Here is an 18,511-nt window from a genome sequence, read left to right as displayed (position 1 = left end):
ACTTCTAATAATGCCCCCTCTCAAACTCTGTTAACTGGGCAAAAAAACTTTGATTGCATTGTAGAGGCACGTCTAGTGGTCAACAAGCTCTACACAAGCGGAAAAAGAGGTCACTACACACAAGGAGCTTATAAGAGCCTTTTTATGCGCCAATAGTGGAACCACTTTTAAGGCCTCAGGGAGCAATTTCACCTAATCACACCACAAATATATTAATCATCTGCATATCTGCCTGAGATGTAACTGCATGCCGAGTTATGCAGCAAAATGACAACTTCCTCTAAGGCTTAATTTTTCTTTTTTACAAAGAGTGCATATGATTCTGTTTACATGTTCTTTTAATGGATTGTATAATATTTTGGGGTATAATATGTACCTTACTATATTAATATTTACTTCTAATAACTATGATACTCTTACAGCTATGTATTTCTTACATTCACTCAATTGAATATGTATATCTACATGTTATTTTGTGTTTTTGTGTTCTATACAAATGAAGTTCAGCAAAAAAACTCAGCAAGAAACTAAATGCAGTATTCCAACTATTAATTTCACCAACATTACAACTGTGTTACCTGGGGGTACAGTAGTTAAGTAGCACCAGTACAGTACACTCAATCATTAAAATTCTCTTATGCTGAAAATTCATTTCTGTAGTCAGAATTACAGATTTTAACCAGCTCTATTTATTGCTGTTAATTGGATTTAAAGCTTATATATTAGTATCCCCACGCATCTCAGCAGGTCTGCTGATATCTCTGTGACACATTATAGATAAAGCTTTAAGGTGTTAATTCTATCATCATCTCAAGATACTTGCTATAGTTCACACCAATAACCCAGCAGTGGCAGCCCTAGCATAGGTGTGAAGGAATGTTGTATAGGGTGTTTCATTGGTGACATTAACCCTTTTATAGAGGAATATAGAGAAATATAGAACAGGTAAAGCATGTGGTCCATTGTTGTGTAAACAAGTTTGGCTATCTTTAGAATAGGAGGGGTTTCAGAGGTAGAGAATAATAGGATTTGAAGGGTTTCAAGCTAATGGGAATAGATGTGTCTGTTATTTCTTAAACGTGGGATCATCCTACTGAGATATGTGAACAGATTGGCAAGGATAAGTGACTTTACTACAGCCAATGGCTGCAATGATGTAAGCCAGACTCAACAGAAGGGGCTGATTGTGTTTTGAGATCTAATGGTAGATGTGACTCTGTTGTCTCCCCTCCCTCCCTGCGAAGTCTCAGACAGAAAGGCACAGCCTGTAGGTTTAACTAGGAGCTTTCCACGACTGTGGTGCTGAAGCAACTAGGAGCAGTCCAGGACCAGGGTGCTGAAACCATAACTAGGAGCTGTCCAGGACTGTGGAACTGAAATATTACCTGGCTGCTGTTCAGAATGATAGTGCTGAACATTTAACTGCAAGTTGTCCAAGTCATCATGCTGAAACACTAACTGGGAGTTGTGCAGGACTGTGGCGCTCACTTAATGTTTAGGTGGAGACTATTCCGGACAGTGGTGCTGTAAGTGCATAAGGAGCTACAATTAGGAGACCTTTCAATCCTCACTTCTGATCTTGTCTACAGGATTTAACGTAAACTTAACATGACTGAGAAAATCCATTCAACTAATTAAACTGATCATACCTGAATCTACAAGCTCTATGCTGAACACAAGGGGCTGCACTGGTAAACTTACTGGCTCTGAAGTGATTGTGTACATTTAATCGGCTCCTATTGTGTTTGCAACATTTTACAGTTTTAGTTTAGTTGATTCATAAAACTGACATCAAGCCTTTTAGGTTTTCAACAGCCATGGCTTTTATGGTGAAGACTATGGTGGGTGGTCAGCTGAAGAACCTTACTGGAGGTCTGGGGGGCAAAGAAGATAAGGGGGAAGGAGAAAAATCTCCAGCCGAAGCCCAAGGAATGACACGGGAAGAATATGAAGAATATCAAAAGCAACTTCTGGAGGAGAAGTAAGATTTTATATACTCTTATTTATTTTGTCCCTTATTCCTTTAGGAAATCATGAAAAAAATAGCAAGGCATTTAGAGAGGGGTTTAATTTAATACTGGGGGTTAAAATGTTAAATGATAAAGTCTTCACAAATGAGGAGACTATGACCAGCACAGTGTATAGGCTGCTTCAGCAGTGGGAAACGTTATCTGTGATTCTACTCTGCTTATGTGTAAATTTAGTAACACACAGTGCGAGGTTATACAATGTATCCTATTCAACTGTACTGCATATTATATGCTGAATGTATTATATCATAAGTCAGGAGTGACACTATCCTTCTGTGTATTTAGATTCATCCACTTAATGACATTTTGAAGTTTACTGCTTTTGAGGTTTTGGGTATTGGTCACAAGAGTAGCTGATGTAAAGCTAAACAGTAGGAGAAGAGTAGTGTGCATATACATATATGATGCACAAGTTGGTTGTAGGTTCTAGTAGTGCAAGTGGAGGTATTGCTATTCATCTCAAAATGTACTTTTATAAGTGACAGGAACACGATAGATCCTTCAATCAATTGCATTTATGAGAGGCATGGAAATAGGGTGCAGCTACTCTTTGATTGTTACCTATTTTACTCGACTGTACTTGTACTTATTCCTTTATCAACCATGAGCATAATCTATTTAAAATTCCTTCATAAATTAATAGCAATATTTTATTTCATACAAGTCAGTTTATCTATTTGTTCTTTAATTGTGGTTCTACTATGAAAAGTCAAGTAAGACAGTACAAATGGGTAGGATATAACATGGTGAGAATGAAGGGAATGGCCCTTTAAGAGGTGCATCCAGTAACGTGCACTTTCAGTGTGAAGTCCTGTATTCACTTCACTGCAAACATGATCGGATGGCTGTTTTATAATTTCTGTAAAGGTTCACAATTTAATACCTTTAGATTAATGAAAGTAACGAGAAATCTATGAGTGTGCAATATATGAATGGGGAAGCATTGTGCCTTCCTGTGATATTACAGTAAGCAATAACCATACGAGATAAAACAACTGAGTAGCACCCTGCATGCAATAAACCCTCTGTTGTAAGGACTGCCTTCCACAATTTACATGTAGCTATTAGCCATTTCGATGATTGTGGCCATACTGATGACAAATATTTGAGAATATTTTTGAAACAGAAATCAGCTTATATAGGAACTTACTGCATGCTTCTCCAAAAACATTTTACCCTATTCTCCGTCTCTAGACGATAACATCAAAGCTAGAATGTTTTACCAAAAATGGAGTTACAGGAAAAAATTAAAAACAAAAAACAGAGCTTGTCTTATGAAGCACTACCACATTGCAGCGTGTTCTAAGCCATCCTCGCATCACATAGGTAGTTAGTCATAGTAACCACAGATAAGAGCATGGAAGGCCATAATGAACAGTCCTTTTCACCATACATTCAGACACTTATAGGGGTTCATATATTTACATGGCTCTGTGATACAAATCAGGATTTGCACAGTGTCTCATGTATAAATACGATTGATAAGTATATGTTGAGCATTTGCCTGCTTAGTATATAATGAGAACATTTATATCAGCTTCACATGTGTTGCTGAGAGCTAAAATGTTATTGATTTGCTATTCACAAATCTCCAATATATTACTCTTATTAAGGGCATTTTCCAGGACTGGACAGCCCAACACCCCACTGAACAGCCATTTGCCGGGCCACTGCATTAGTGCATGGAGTTGGAAGCACACAGCTCTGACATACTCTGCCTGGAATGATACTGCAGGCACAGTTGGCATTTAAGTGAGCAGAGACTGCGCCTACAATACCAAACCAGGCCACTGTGGAGTGTACAGAGCTGTGTATCTTTCTGACTCTGTAGACTATGATAGTGGCACTGGCAACCTCAGGATAGGTCACCAATATCTGATTTGGAAGGGGTCCACTGTCTGGGACGCCCACTGCTGAGTGGACCCCTGCCAATCAGATACTGGTGACCTATCCTGAGGTTAGGTGATCAATTATCCTGTCCTGGTAAACTCCATTATGAGCAGAAGATAAAAGTGGAGCGAACAGAAAATGACATAACCCACATGTTCTGTGTCAGCCCATCAGCAAGAACAGGCTGCTTTTTAAAGGCCTAAGTACTTCACAGAAAGGCAGTATTGGCAGAAAGCAGGCAGTGAGTAGAGAGTCTCTATATATCAGCATCCTTATAAAACTGATATTACCAAGTGTAAGTTCTATAATTACTTTATAATCGTGGTCCTATATTCTATATCTTTACAAAAGTAGACTCCTAAATATCACATCCATAAGTGAGCATCTTATTTCTTAAAAAAGAAGAAAATTAAAAGGGCATGTCTACCTTTTATGACTGCTATTATTTAAAGGGTTCCCTGAAAATAAACTGATCAAAGTGTGTCATTTTGTTGGGACCCCAGTAATCAGCTATAATCTGTAGGAAAACTGGCAGTTAGTGTTCAGTTTTCTTGCCATCACAGAGTAAATGAAGCATTACACAATGTCCATAGAAAGGAACAGATTGACTAGCAATGCATGGACTTGTTAGGTCCTCTAGAGACTCTTTATCTGCTCTCCACTTGCTAATTGATGCACATCATGAATGCAGGACATCTCCCAATTAATTTAGAATGACCTAAAAGGGTATTTAAAAATGGGTATGGTAAATGAAACAACCACGTGATATGGATTTGGTCTCTATTTTGCTGGTACAACAGGATTTTTACTAGATTTTGGAGCTTTTAGGATTTAGGTAAATGTATTCACCAGAGCATTAGTGAGGTTTAACACTGACAGTGGGGCAACAAAACCTGGCTTGCAGTTGAAGGTCTAACTCATTGTACTGTATCTTAATGCAATGTAGACATTGTCTCTGTGCAAGAAAGTAATGAACTTCTATAGCAAACCTGGCCAAATATTTTTGGCAGTCATACTTTGCGCATGTGGTTATGGTATTGCTAAAACGGGTGTTTTCCCAAGAGACCTTTTCCCAAACCAGAGAGATTTCCTCAAACTAAGGATTTATTCACATGGCAGTTGACATATTTGGTCCAAAAATTCAGATTAAAAAAAAATAAATAAATAATCAGACAGCACACAGGTGCCATCTAATTATTTGTGGGTTTGTCGGCTGCCCAAACACGGCATGCCCTACTCTTGTTTATGAATATTACATGCAGCCATGTGAATAGCCTAAATGGCTACTATGGGTCTACGTGCTGTTTGTGACCAAAAGTTCTGCCAGATGAATAAGCCTTTATGTCATAAAGCTGGAAAAAGACAATTTTGTAGGAACTCATGTTATTGCCTTTACGTTTCCCTTTACTTGCGCTAACTGACTCATCCTAAACTTGGCACTGCACATTCCGGCAAGCATTGTTCTCCTGGCAGCTGCCAACTCAGATTTGTTAATCAGATTACTAGTTGTGAAGCATGATTCATCACTTTAGAGATTTAGGAGAGGGCTTGTAATTTCTATATCCTTCACACCACTCCATTTAATGCTTACATACAACATTTTTTTGTGATACAGCTTCAGTAGTACCTGAAGAGCAGAAGCTGAAGTCATGCAATTTCAGTGCAACCTCCACACAACTGGCGTGCATTTTTTCCACCTCTAATTTTATAAGAAGATACAGGAGAATGAGAATCAGCCGGCAAAATATTGTTACATAGGAATTTCTATGCCATATTATGCAGGTATTCTTCCCTAGAAGCATTGCTTGAAAAAATATGATGCCTCAGTGACACATGTAATATGAACCTGTAGGGACTCTATGTGCCACCATACACAGCGCATTGCTGCAGGAATGAGTTCATATGGTTGCTTTGAAAGAGATTTTTATGACAGGTCTTTTCAAAGTAGTATTAATATTTATTTTTTCATGTTTGTCTTTCACTATAAGGCTGCATTCAGACGAATGTATATCGGCTCGGTTTTCACGCCGAACCGATATACGTTGTCCTCTTGTGCAAGTGGGGGGGGGGGGGAGGATGGAAGAGCCAGGAGCAGGAACTGAGCTCCCGCCTCCTCTCTGCCTCCTCTCCGCCCCTCTGCACTATTTGCAATGAAAGGAGGCGGGGCGGGGCTAAGTTCCGAGAATTCGCCCTGCCCTCGCCCCGCCTCTCCCCATTGCAAATAGTGCAGAGGGGCGGAAAGGAGGCACAGAGGAGGCGGGAGCTCAGTTCCTGGTCCTGGCTCTTCCACCCCCCACCCCCCCTGCACACGAGGACAACGTATATCGGCTCGGCGTGAAAACCGAGCCGATATACGTTCATGGGAATGCACCCTAAGATCCACATGCCTACAATTGAAATCAAAATGATTCAATCCCCATTGCAAATTAGACTTATTAGCCAAATTTCCAACTTTTAGTTGTTTGCAAAATAACAAAGAAGAACTATTTAAAGGGGTTGTCCTGCGAAAGCAAGTGGGGTCATACACTTCTGTATGGTCATATTAATGCACTTTGTAATGTACATCGTGCATTAATTATGAGCCATACATAAGTTATTCACTTACCTGTTCCGTTGCTAGCGTCCCCGTCGCCATGGTGCCGTCTAATTTCAGCGTCTAATCGCCCGATTAGACGCGCTTGCGCAGTCCGGTCTTCTCCCTTCTGAATGGGGCCACTCGTGCCGGAGAGCTGCTCCTTGTAGCTCCGCCCCGTCACGTGTGCCGATTCCAGCCAATCGGGAGGCTGGAATCGGCAATGGAACGCACAGAGCCCACGGTGCACCATGGGAGAAGACCTGCGGTCCACCGTGGGTGAAGATCCCGGCGGCCATCTTCGCAAGGTAAGTAAGAAGTCACCGGAGCGCGGGGATTCGGGTAAGTACTATCCGTTTTTTTTTTTTAAACCCCTGCATCGGGTTTGTCTCGCGCCGAACGGGGGGGCTATTGAAAAAAAAACAAAAACGTTTCGGCGCGGGACAACCCCTTTAAGTATTTCAATAGAACAAATATGACAAGTGGTTTCTCGAAATTCAACACAAAATGCCACGTTTAATGACTCCTGCAGTCTAGAACAAACATCTTTAGTACTTAGTACACCACCCTTTTGCTGTCATGACATAGGCATCTTCTGAAACCAAGCTTACTAAAGTTTTACACCTTCACACATACTGTTGAACCATAAGCCTGCAAAGTTCCAGTTTTGTTTCATTGCTTCTAAAACATCTGTAGCTTATTTATATGGTTTCAAGCATATTCGAACCAACTTTTCTACTGCATTTTCTTATGCACTCTCTTGAGTTAGCAAAATTTTTAAAATGTAATCAATCTCACAATCAACAAAGCCCTAGCCAGTCCAAGTATTTGATGTGTTTTATGTAAAGCACACCTGATGCAACTAATGAGACCCTTGATTAGTTACATCAGGTGTGCTTGAAACAAAACCTGATTTGCAAATGTATGTTCTTATGAAGGATTCTATCCAGGAAATGGTATACTTCTGAAACGGAAGTCATCATTAAGGGTGGATTCACACGAACGTATATAGGCTCGGTTTTCACGCCGAGCCGATATACGTCGTCCTCATCTGCGCGGGGGGGGTGGGGGGTGGAAGAGCCAGGAGCAGGAACTGAGCTCTCCGCCCCTCTGCACTATTTGCAATGGGGAGAGGTAGGGCGGGGGCGGGGCTAATTCTCGGAATTTAGCGCCGCCCCCATCCTGCCTCCTTTCATTGCAAATAGTGCAGAGGGGCGGAGAGGGGGTGGAGAGGAGGCAGAGAGGGGATGGGAGCTCAGTTCCTGCTCCTGACTCTTCCATCTCCCCCCCTCGGCGTGAAAACCGAGCCGATATACGTTCGTGTGAATCCAGCCTAAGGCTGCATATGTGCAAAACTCACGCAAGTTTTGTGTGTTGCGAGATGCACAAAATTCACGCAAATGTGAACTCCTTTCTTTTGAATTAAGTCATACACAAGAGCAATGTTTTCCCTCACAGCAATGCTGCGAGGTAAAAAAAAATAAAATAAAAAAATCACTCCATGTCCTATTTTTTTCAATGGGAGCTTAAAGACATCACACGGCATGCGAGTGCAATGCAATGTTTCCCATTGGAATAGAAGGGAAACACTTGCATTCCTCTATTGCGTGTGAACATCGGAATTTCACACATTCGCAGGTACAATGCACACTGACAAGCCTGATACCGCCTAGGGCCTTATTCACAAAAGCGTTTTTACATGGCTGATTTAGCCGCAGTAAAAAATGGTGACCATCTGAAGCATTGGTTTCCAATGTCTTCATTCAGATGAGTGATTTTTAGCTGCGTAAAATATTGCACTGGGAATAATAGGACATCGGCGACCAAACACGGCAACCGATTTTATATGCAGCCGGAAAAGATAGTTCTTTCCCTATCTTTTGCCAATATACGCTGGAGGATCCCATAGGCCTCCTGCACACGGGCGGATCTGCATTGCAAAACCCAGAGCGGGATTCCGCCTCTGGATTTCGCAGCAAATCCAGCCCATAGCATGCTATGGAAAAACGTGATTTCCTGCCCACGAGCGGAAATAGATCGCGATTTTCCGCTCATGGGAAAGAAATTGCAGCATGCTGCGATTTGCTATGGGATATGCATGACCAACTTCTATTAAAGTCAAGCCATCCAGGCCGCAGCCATTACGCAATCATCTTGGGGAATGGCCGCAGGAGCCGCGTCATCACTATGGTGACAGCGCGGCATCCTCTCAACTGCGTCTGCCAGCACATTGACAGCACAAGAAGCCACATCATAGCTATAGCGATGGCGTGGCCTCCCCTGTACTGCGCATGTGCCGCCCGGCACATTGACAGCACAGGAGAAGATGCCGGACAGGTAAGCAGGCCTGGCACCGGGTCGAACTCTGCTGCGGGAGTAACTGTATGCACTACTGGTGCTTTCTGTGCAAGAACTTCATCATTAATGCTGGAAACAAAATAGCACATCATTCTGTGCTATTTTTTCCAGTAAAATGCTGGAAACCATGGCAGATCCCATCATAATGAATAGATTCTGGCTAGCGCCACTGGTTTTAACAGATATAGCATATTGCCTTTTTTTTCTTTTGTTTCATGATGGAACAGAAGAATGGAAAAATGTGAAAAGAGTCCTTGGTAATGTTCATATCTGCATCAGATGCACAGATCTGTTATAAAATAGTGTAGCATCCTGTGCTATTTTGTCTGGTAAAATGCCAGGCACCACAATGGAAACCTTAGAGACTCATCATAGACAATGGGCACTGTCATGTTAACAATTGCTATGTCTGTGCACTCTATAATATATATCTATATATAATAATAATATAAATAATATAATAATTATTATATATATAAAATATACATATAAAATATTTGGGAGAGCTTTTCTCTCCTTTCTTTACATGGGTTAATTTTCCTTAAGCCAGTACATTTCCATTTTGTTGTCATAAGCCACAACAGCCCCTAAACATTAATCCTCCCATCTGCCAAGAACAGGCCCTTCAGAGCGCATGCACCTGTCAGCAGGATTAGATAGGACAGATAGAGAGATCAGATATGTTCTCCATATATCAAGCTGAATAGAAGCTGCCAGATGAGCCAACATTGCATCACACAGCACTATGTTAACACAATGACAACATGATATGACAGCCACTTTGTGATAGTAAGGGCAAGATAATGCAAAGGACTGTAGGATTCCATGACTGGAAAGCCATAACACAGGTACATCATGATACAACTCACTCTGATCAGGCCAAATCTAGACTCCCAGCGTAGGGGTCATAGTCTTTGGGCCTTCATAGAAACACCTTTCTGAGTCAATTCACCTGACAAATAGTTAAATCCAGTTTTAATGCTTGATATGAATGTCTAGATCAGGGTTTCTCAACTTCAGTCCTACGGGACCCCCAACAGGTCAGGTTTGCAGGACTTCCTCAGTATTGCACAGGTGTTCCTACTATATAGGATATCATGGCCTGCTGAGATGCCCTGAGGATTGGAGTTGGGAAACATTGGTCTGGATAATCAGGTCACAGGGTGTTTAAGACGTAGTAGTTAATGTAGTCCTCATATAAAAGAAATACTGCATACACTGTGACACTTACTGAATTTTGTGAATGAAGTTATGTTTAGCTTTAGTACTCTGTACAGGAAGTCAGGATATTTTCCATGTATGCAGAGAGAGGGAGAGATATAAAGAACACTTGTTTCCATGTGATCACAGATTGATATTAATTACAACACCATAATGGTAGAAACCTTTCCCGCCTTCCGCACATCTAAATTAGGGAATCATTAGTTATGTTTTCTCCTCAATTCTGTAATATGGAAGTTTATAATACCAGAATCCAAAGATTGATCATGCATAACCAGTCAGGAAAGTTTGGCCCTAAATTATCAGACAATTGTCTGTCTTGCGCTGGAATAAGATGTGCCACTTCATTTCTAGAAATCAGATAACTAAGAGCTGGTGTACATTTTCACGATAACTTACACAAGCTTCGGGTGCATTCACACGACCGTATATCGGCTAGGAGGCGGAATGGGGCGGGGCTAAATTCTGGGGATTAGCTCCGCCCTTCCCCGCCTCTCCTCATTGAAAATAGTGCAGGGGGGTGGAGAGGAGGCAGAGAGGGGGCGGGAGCCCATAGCACTGCTCCCGGCTCTTCCAGCCTCCTCCCCCTACAGAGAGAGACGCCGTTTATCGGCTGAGTGTGAAAACCCAGCTGATATACGGTCGTGTGAATGCACCCTTCTGGCGTAAATTGTGGTACATATGTCAGGATACTGGAGGCCATTCCCCTCACATTAAGACACACCCACTTCTTGGGGAAAATAGCGAGTGTGGCTTAGATATTTAAAAAATAAAAACATTTGTGCAAGAAAGTGTGTGCCAAAATGTGCAAGTTTTTAGCTTCAGAATATTTGCACAAGTGCACGGATGAGGGGGTCTCACACGAGCAGATTTGAATTGTGGATTCTGAGATCGCCATTTGCGCAGACGATAAGCAGTAATACACGGCCATTAAAAGCCATGGACTTTTGAAGTTTTGCTCACACTTGTGGCTGTAATTTACAGTTTCCAGGAGCGGAAGAAAAATCGCAGTTTGCTCTATTTTACCGCGGATTCCGTGCATATGGGCTCCATTGACCTCTAAGGATACGTTAGATTCGCAGTGCATACAGAATTACATTGCGTATGGACACAGATTCGTATGCAAGTTACTAGAAGACCAGATACAAATGGAATAAAGAAAGCAGAATTTGTGGACAGACAATGCAGGACAGTCTGGGGAGCATCACACCCATCCAGCCTGTCTGCAGCCTCTGCTTGTTCTTCTGGACTTCACAAGAATAAGTGTTTTTTTCTTAAAAAAAAAAGGTAGTATAAAACCAGCCAAGCCAAGAGAGCAGTATCCGTCCTGAATAGAGATGATCGAGCATACTCGCTAAGGCAAACTACTCGAGCGAGTAGTGCCTTATGCGAGTACCTGCCCGCTCGTCTCTAGAGATTTGGGTGCCAGCGCGGGAGAGCAGTGAGTTGCGGGAGTGAGCAGGGAGGAGCGGGGGGGGGGGGGGGGGAGAGTGAGACGAGCGGGCAGGTACTCAAGTAGTTTGCCTTAGCGAGTATGCACGCTCATCTGTAGTCCTGAAGGCTTTCAGAACAGTTCTCACCAGGACAGCACAAGAGAATGTCGCCTGAGCGATAGAAGGGCGTTCCTATCGGGTATGGGCAACTTCCTGATGTCATTCACTGCTTATGATCTTTCTTCCGCGTTGACAATATGCTGTCCATACGCGTACATCTGCACAGGCATACACGACCATATGCGATTAGTTTCCACAATGATTCACCGGTCTTACGCTGCACATATCCACACGCGGAATCTGACCCGCTCGTGTGAGCCCGGCCTGAATCAGGTCTTTTGTTTTTACATTCTATTTCGAGTTTTTATCTTGCGATTCCTCCAGGGTTGAGTTGAAATGCGGCAGCGAAGGTCCAACACAGTGAATCTGCAGTAAAATCCTATAATCTCCATGTTGCAGGTTAAAACTTTAATTCACTAGCACTGTATTATAAATTTAGTCAGATTTTCAGAGTGAAATCCATACCAAAAATCTGCGACAAATCTGAAAATACCCTCAACCTGCAGTGATATTTGTTGTTTGTCCTTCTACATTCTTTTACTTTTTGATAATTTAATAACCTTATGAAGCAGAAAATACCCCGAACCCTTACAAGTTTAGTAAATTTTATATACGTCACTATGAGCGTCTGATAATCCAGCACCTATCTAATCCCACTGATACCGGATTAGGGGAAATTTACTGCATAAAGATCTCCATAAAATAAGCATGGAAATTGATTTCACCCAAACCGACCTCCTCCACAGACTGTGCTTGTAGTTATCATGAGCAGTGTGGTACAGTTATTTAAAGTTAGTTTTTTAATAGCTCTGAAGATAATTAATGATAAATTTTGCCAAAACAACTCTGCTACAGTCAAATGTAATGGAACAAAGGAATCCAGTTATGGTAATTTGTTATACACATAGTCAACTTGTACTTCTACTGGAAAGAGATAGATAGAAAGTAACATAGTATAGGCTGAAGAAAGACATATGCACATCCAGTTCAGCCCATTACTCCCAATTGTGATCAAGAGGAAGACATAAAATCCCAATGGGGTAGAAGCCAATTTTCCTCATCTTAGGGAAAAAATTCCTTCCCAACTTGAAATCTGGCACTCGGAATAATCCCTGGATCAACAACCCTTCAGAGTAATCAGTGACTGTAATATATAATATTGTATCACTCAAGAAAGGTGTCCAGGCTCCTCTGAAACTTTTTTCGTGAATTCGCCATCACCACATCCTCAGGCAGAGGGTTCCTCAGTCTAATTTCTCTTACAGTAAAGAACCCTCCTATGTTGGTATAGGAGCCTTCATTGCTCTAGATGTAGAGGATGCCCCCTGGTTTGGCCAGACTCACACCACCATAAGCGGAATCCATTTGCAGAGGCCTGAAGTGGATTCCAGCTGTGAGCCCGACCTAGACCCTGTGTACGGCCGCGTATGGCAGCGAAATTGTACGGCGGTCATTGCCATTCACCTTTTTTAGTTTATATTTCCTGCGCCATCACTTAGCAGTGACGAGGATACCCGTAGCCAATATGCAATATAATGGGCTGTGGGTATATGCACGACCATATAGAACAATGGATTCTATGTCGCGGATATACGCGGTAAAATAGAACATGCTGCGTTTTATTTTCTGATTGCACGATTCCGACACACTGTGTTCGGAACTGCGTAATTCAATGCATTTGATTGCACTGCGTATCAAACGCATGCGCAATCCACAATTCAGATCCAGTTGTGTGAGACCGGCCTTAGTCACAATCCTGGGTATCAATAGGCCATGGGAGAGGATCTTTGTTTTGAACTCTGATATATTTATACATAGGTAGGTAAATGGATAAATGGATGCAGTGAAATGATCTCATATCCGTTACACTTCAGTATGTGCTATAGACCACTAGATGAATACATAGCAGTTTAGCTAGATGGAGAACATTGCTAATAATATACTGCAGCCTGGTTCCAACTACCTGACTCTTGTGTGTCCCACTTCTCAGTAGAACATAATGAGCCAGTTATCAGCTGCCTCTTTGACTGATTCCTATCTTTATGTTGGACAATAAAGTCTACTCGCTTTTTGAGCTGAAATATAATAAGCATGGCAGCAGAGTGAAAAGCTGATCTATATAATAATAGGTAGTGACAACAAAGGATATTTCTCAGCAGTGCACGAATCTATACACTACTGGAATGAAATTATGCTCCCTGCAATACCTATAAATTGCTGAAACGTCTTGTTCCAGTTGACAGAAGAGTGCAGAAATGACATGTTGGCAGACAAAAATAGAGATTAAACACAGAGAAGGGAATAGAGCTATTGAGGGACGATTAAATAAGAGTATGCGGTAAAACAACATTAATTGATAAGGAAAGAGACAGAAGACGATTTGTTGGTCAATAGCTTGAAGTCTGCGGAATTACTCATGACGAGAAAGCCCCATTGTATGAGGCCGTCATCAGACAGTACAATAAATAAGCTAAAAATAAAAGATTAAAACCCTTTTTGCCATGTGCGTAATCCTTCTCTTAACATTATTGCTTTTAGTTGTACTGCTTCCTAAGGAGCTTTTCGAAACACGCCTTGCACACATGGTGCATTAAATTAGTAGAGTGAGGGAGACTGGGATTAAGCAATGTATACTGACAGGAAAAATACAGGATGCAGGCCGGATCTGAAACTCCTCTACATGCACTACAAGCTGATATTTTTCTGATGCATTCTACTATCTGAATCAATTATCTAGCACACACATATTTCACAGCATTGTACTGAGGTTATCAGCACTGACTTTGGTCCCTGACCCTATTGGGCTCACAATCTAAATTCCAAATTAATCTATTAGTATGCTTTTAAACGCTTGGTGACCAGCCATAAGTGTTTTCACAGTTGCCACTAAGGGGCCTTAGGCTTGGCCACTGTAGAACCATGGTGATCTAGTCTAAGGATGGCATGGGATTCCTGTGCCAGGAAGCCAGGACTCCTACACCAACGGCTGGGAGTGGCTGTTTTGCTACTTGCATGCCATGATCAATAGCAATTACAGCATGTAAGCAGTTGACACCCTTCAGCAACTCGAGATAAGATTATGAGGTACTGACTGGTTCTCATGATAACTGGAGGCCTGATTAAGGCTTCTATGTCTGCCATGCATGTCTGCTTCTTAGCATCTTCAAATCCCTTTGAAGGACAAAAATGTGTAAAATGAAAGAAAAAGTTAAAGTTTAATTGAAAGAAAAAACAAATTTGGCACTGCAAAAAAACCTTTTATGGAAAAAATAAAAGATAAACATTAAGTTTTGCTGTGCTTTAATTAAAAAAATTATATAAATTTAGCTTTGCCATGATCGTATTGACCCACAGAGTAAAGATAATATGTAAAGGTCCATTCGCACGCAAAGATAATCTTTCAAACTATTGAAAGTTTTAGCGATCGTTTTGCATAAAGTGCTAATGGACATTAATGTCCATTAGCACTTTACCAGCTTCATTTGCGTGTAAATGAGCCTCCAAAAGCTGTTTGCAGGTGGTCTCAGCTCTGCACACAGCTCCTTTGTTCTGGCATGGGCTGTTGGCTGAATAAAATGTAATCTCTGACTCCCATGCAGAACACAGCGTGCAATCTGTATTATCTACTCACAGCCTGAATGATGGATTTTCAGCCAAAAGGAAAACGATGGTAGCGTTTACACTCAACGATTATCATTCATATGCCATAGTTTGAACGAATTTTGAGCGATAATCGTTGCGTGTAAGTGGGGCTTAAGCTTAACCACATTGTGAACATCTTAAAAACAAGCAACCCCCCCTCTACCAAAGACACGCATATACCTAGGTCACGAAAAATAAGTTAGGATGGAAGAATAAAAATAAGAAGGGCTGTGGCAGAAAGCGGTTAAATTACATTATGTCTAGTGTGTAAGATAATAAAATTAGGACTCATAAATATATAGCTGTACAGAATATGAGGGCACTACAGAAATAATAATGCTCCTATTATTATCATTAAAATTATGGCATCATAATTAGAGATGAGCGAGCGTACTCGCTAAGGGCAAATACTCGAGAGAGTAATGCCTTTTGCGAGTACCTGCCCGCTCATCTCAAAAGATTCGGGTGCCGGCGGAGGTGAGCGGTGAGTTGCGGGAGTGAGCAGGGGGGGAGAGAGATCTCCCCCCCCCCCCCCCGTTCCTCCCCTCTCCCCCCCCCCCCCGTTCCTCCCCTCTCTCCCCCCCGCCGGCACCCGAATCTTTTGAGACGAGCGGGCAGGTACTTACAGTAATTTGCCGTTCGCAAGTACGCTCGCTCATCTCTAATCCTAATACATCACTACATGTATCACTGGTGATTCTGAGTTTGGGATCCATTTATTCTATTGAAACACACATGCAGGATTCTTGTAACAAAGTTTAATTAATTGTTCCTTGAAGTTCTATGCATTCTTTACGGTTTTGAAAAACACCACATTTTCATAGGTTGTAAATTGATGTGTCTTATCATTCTATGTATACAGCTCCTATGTAGACCTTCATGTCTCCAGGGGTGCAGATTATAAGTATAACCTATGTGTAGTCTGATCCTGCAGCCATGTGTTACTCCATTTCCTCCTCTTGTTAACCTACAAACAGTTATCCAGAGACAAAAAAAAAATCAAACCATTGGTAAAATAAGATAAAAGACATACTCAGACCACCCGATCATCTTACTGCTTCAGCCGGTAACTAGCTGCAGTGGACAGATATCACTGCTGCATCTGGAAGTGGATACTAGCAGGGGAGCGGGCACTGATGGAACGGACACTGTGAGGGATGTTATTCCACCACTCTTAGCCAGTTTGAAATTTCTTTTCTTCTCTGGATAACCGCTTTAAAGGGATTCTGTCTCCAGGTTCATGCTGTCCAAACCACAAGCAGCATGAACCCGGGACAGGTATGCCAATTACCCCCATGTATGGTTTATTCTGAAATGCTGTGGCGGAACAGAATAAACACACTTTGAAGTTTGACTCAGAGCTGAGCTCAGAGTTGTTTTGGCGGGCCATATTGGCTTCTCCCCACCCTTATTACATAGACTGAGGGCACCTCTACACTTTTGAGTATAGGAACAGTACTGCGCTCTGCATGATGTGGGTGGGGAGAGGCCAGCGCAGCCCGCCTCCATGACTTGGAGCTCAGCTCTTGGTCAAACTTCAAAGTGTGTTTATTCTGAAATGCTACAGCATTTCAGAATAAAACATGTATTGGGTATTGAGCATACCTGTCCAGCATCTATAACCCTGGCGACATGTAGATCTGCATAGGACCAGTATACACAAATGAGTATGTTTATAATCAAGACAATTTACAAAAGTTGCTCTACTTTTTACTTTAGGTGCACTGGAGGTTTACATTTCCTATAAGCCACCTTCTAGGCTGATTATCACTTTTTAGCAGTTATATACAGAAATTATTGGGGGATTTTTTTAAGATCTTGAAATACAGAGCCTATACTAATTATTGTATGTTAACATAATTTGGTTCATACAGGATGGAACGAGAGGCAATGTATACTCAACGCAAAGCTGAAAGAGCCACACTTCGGACTCACTTCAGAGACAAGTACCGCTTACCCAAGGTAAAACCACATTCAGTTGTAGCCCTGAACATTTGCTAAAGTTACCCTATACAGTCATTCCATGTATTCTCTATATGTGGTAAAAACAATGCCTCAAGACCAGCACATAGCACCTGCAATGCATTTGAAATGTATATTTATTAGCATATGTATGTGCCCCCCAAAATATTATTTATATTATATATATATATATATATATATATATATATATATATACACACACATACAAGGACAGGGGAGCATGTGTCTTAATAAATTTTGCACATTAGCGCACTTCAGATTAAGAGACTGCGGAATGAAACTTTAGTTCTAATAAATCTCCCCCATGTGTGTCTCTGTAGACTTATTACTGAGGTATTCTTCCCTGGGAGCAAAGGGAGTCATATTTTTCATTGTATGAATCCAACAGGGAAACCTCTGTATGCCTATGTGTGAAAACAGGATGGCATAGAGAGATACAATAGGGCACCATAGACTTCCCTGAGCACCAGATTACAACTCTATACAACTTGGAAGTTGTACAGAGCTATGTTATAATCATGTGCATGAGCCCTTCCCCTATGAAATTACTCTTATTGTAAACTTGATCTAGTGCCTGGTGGTTCATTCACATCTGTAAGAATGTATAATGTAAGTATTTTTATCTTTCTTTCAAGAGTGACGTTGATGATGCACAGATCCAGTTAGCTGGTGGGGATGTTGAGCTACCTAAGGAGTTGGCCAAAATGATTGAAGAGGATAATGAAGAAGAAGAAGGAAGATCATCAGTAATTGGCCAACTCAGTAATATCCAGAATATTGACTTGGACTCAATTAAAGGGAAAGCCCAATCTACACTGGATGACCTGAAGCAGTCAGCTGAAAAATGTAGTCTAATGTGACTTGATTCAAGCCTCCAAAATACCTAAGTTTGCTGACAGCCAACTCAACAATTTCAAAAATGGTTAACAGCCATAAATTATGTTGGGGAAGCCATGCAATATATGTTTGTTCCCATCAAGCCCTTATATTTGAAGTTGTTGATTTCTGTATCCATGAGACAAGGTAGTTCTTGATCATGTATGGATTGAACATAGGAGATGTTAAAAAAATGTATTTGATGGCATATATTGAGGTTCAATACAAGTATGTGATCTCATATCCAGCAGGCCATTCTCCAGCCAAGTGCAAAACAAGAACAGAGAAGCTGGTAACGTATGACAACTTTTCAACCACTATAACATAGTATGAACATAAAACCGTTACCTTCTGTTCCTATGGAGGCCTTTGTCAATGCAAGTCTG

The 18,511-nt window shown here is 41.5% G+C and overlaps 1 protein-coding gene across 1 annotated transcript; it reads left to right on the top strand.

Moving 5' to 3' along the window:
- The first annotated feature begins 1,817 nt into the window (after positions 1 to 1,817).
- Positions 1,818 to 18,109, top strand: CPLX3 (complexin 3). The gene is made up of 3 exons (XM_066589947.1): positions 1,818 to 1,981; positions 17,141 to 17,228; positions 17,885 to 18,109. The coding sequence occupies exons 1-3, from the start codon at positions 1,818 to 1,820 to the stop codon at positions 18,107 to 18,109; spliced, it is 477 nt and encodes a 158-aa protein (XP_066446044.1).
- The last annotated feature ends 402 nt before the right edge of the window (positions 18,110 to 18,511 follow it).

This window comes from Eleutherodactylus coqui, chromosome 2 (assembly GCF_035609145.1).
Source record: "Eleutherodactylus coqui strain aEleCoq1 chromosome 2, aEleCoq1.hap1, whole genome shotgun sequence".
Lineage (NCBI taxonomy): Eukaryota > Metazoa > Chordata > Amphibia > Anura > Eleutherodactylidae > Eleutherodactylus > Eleutherodactylus coqui.
This window is presented reverse-complemented; position numbering and strand designations above follow the sequence as displayed.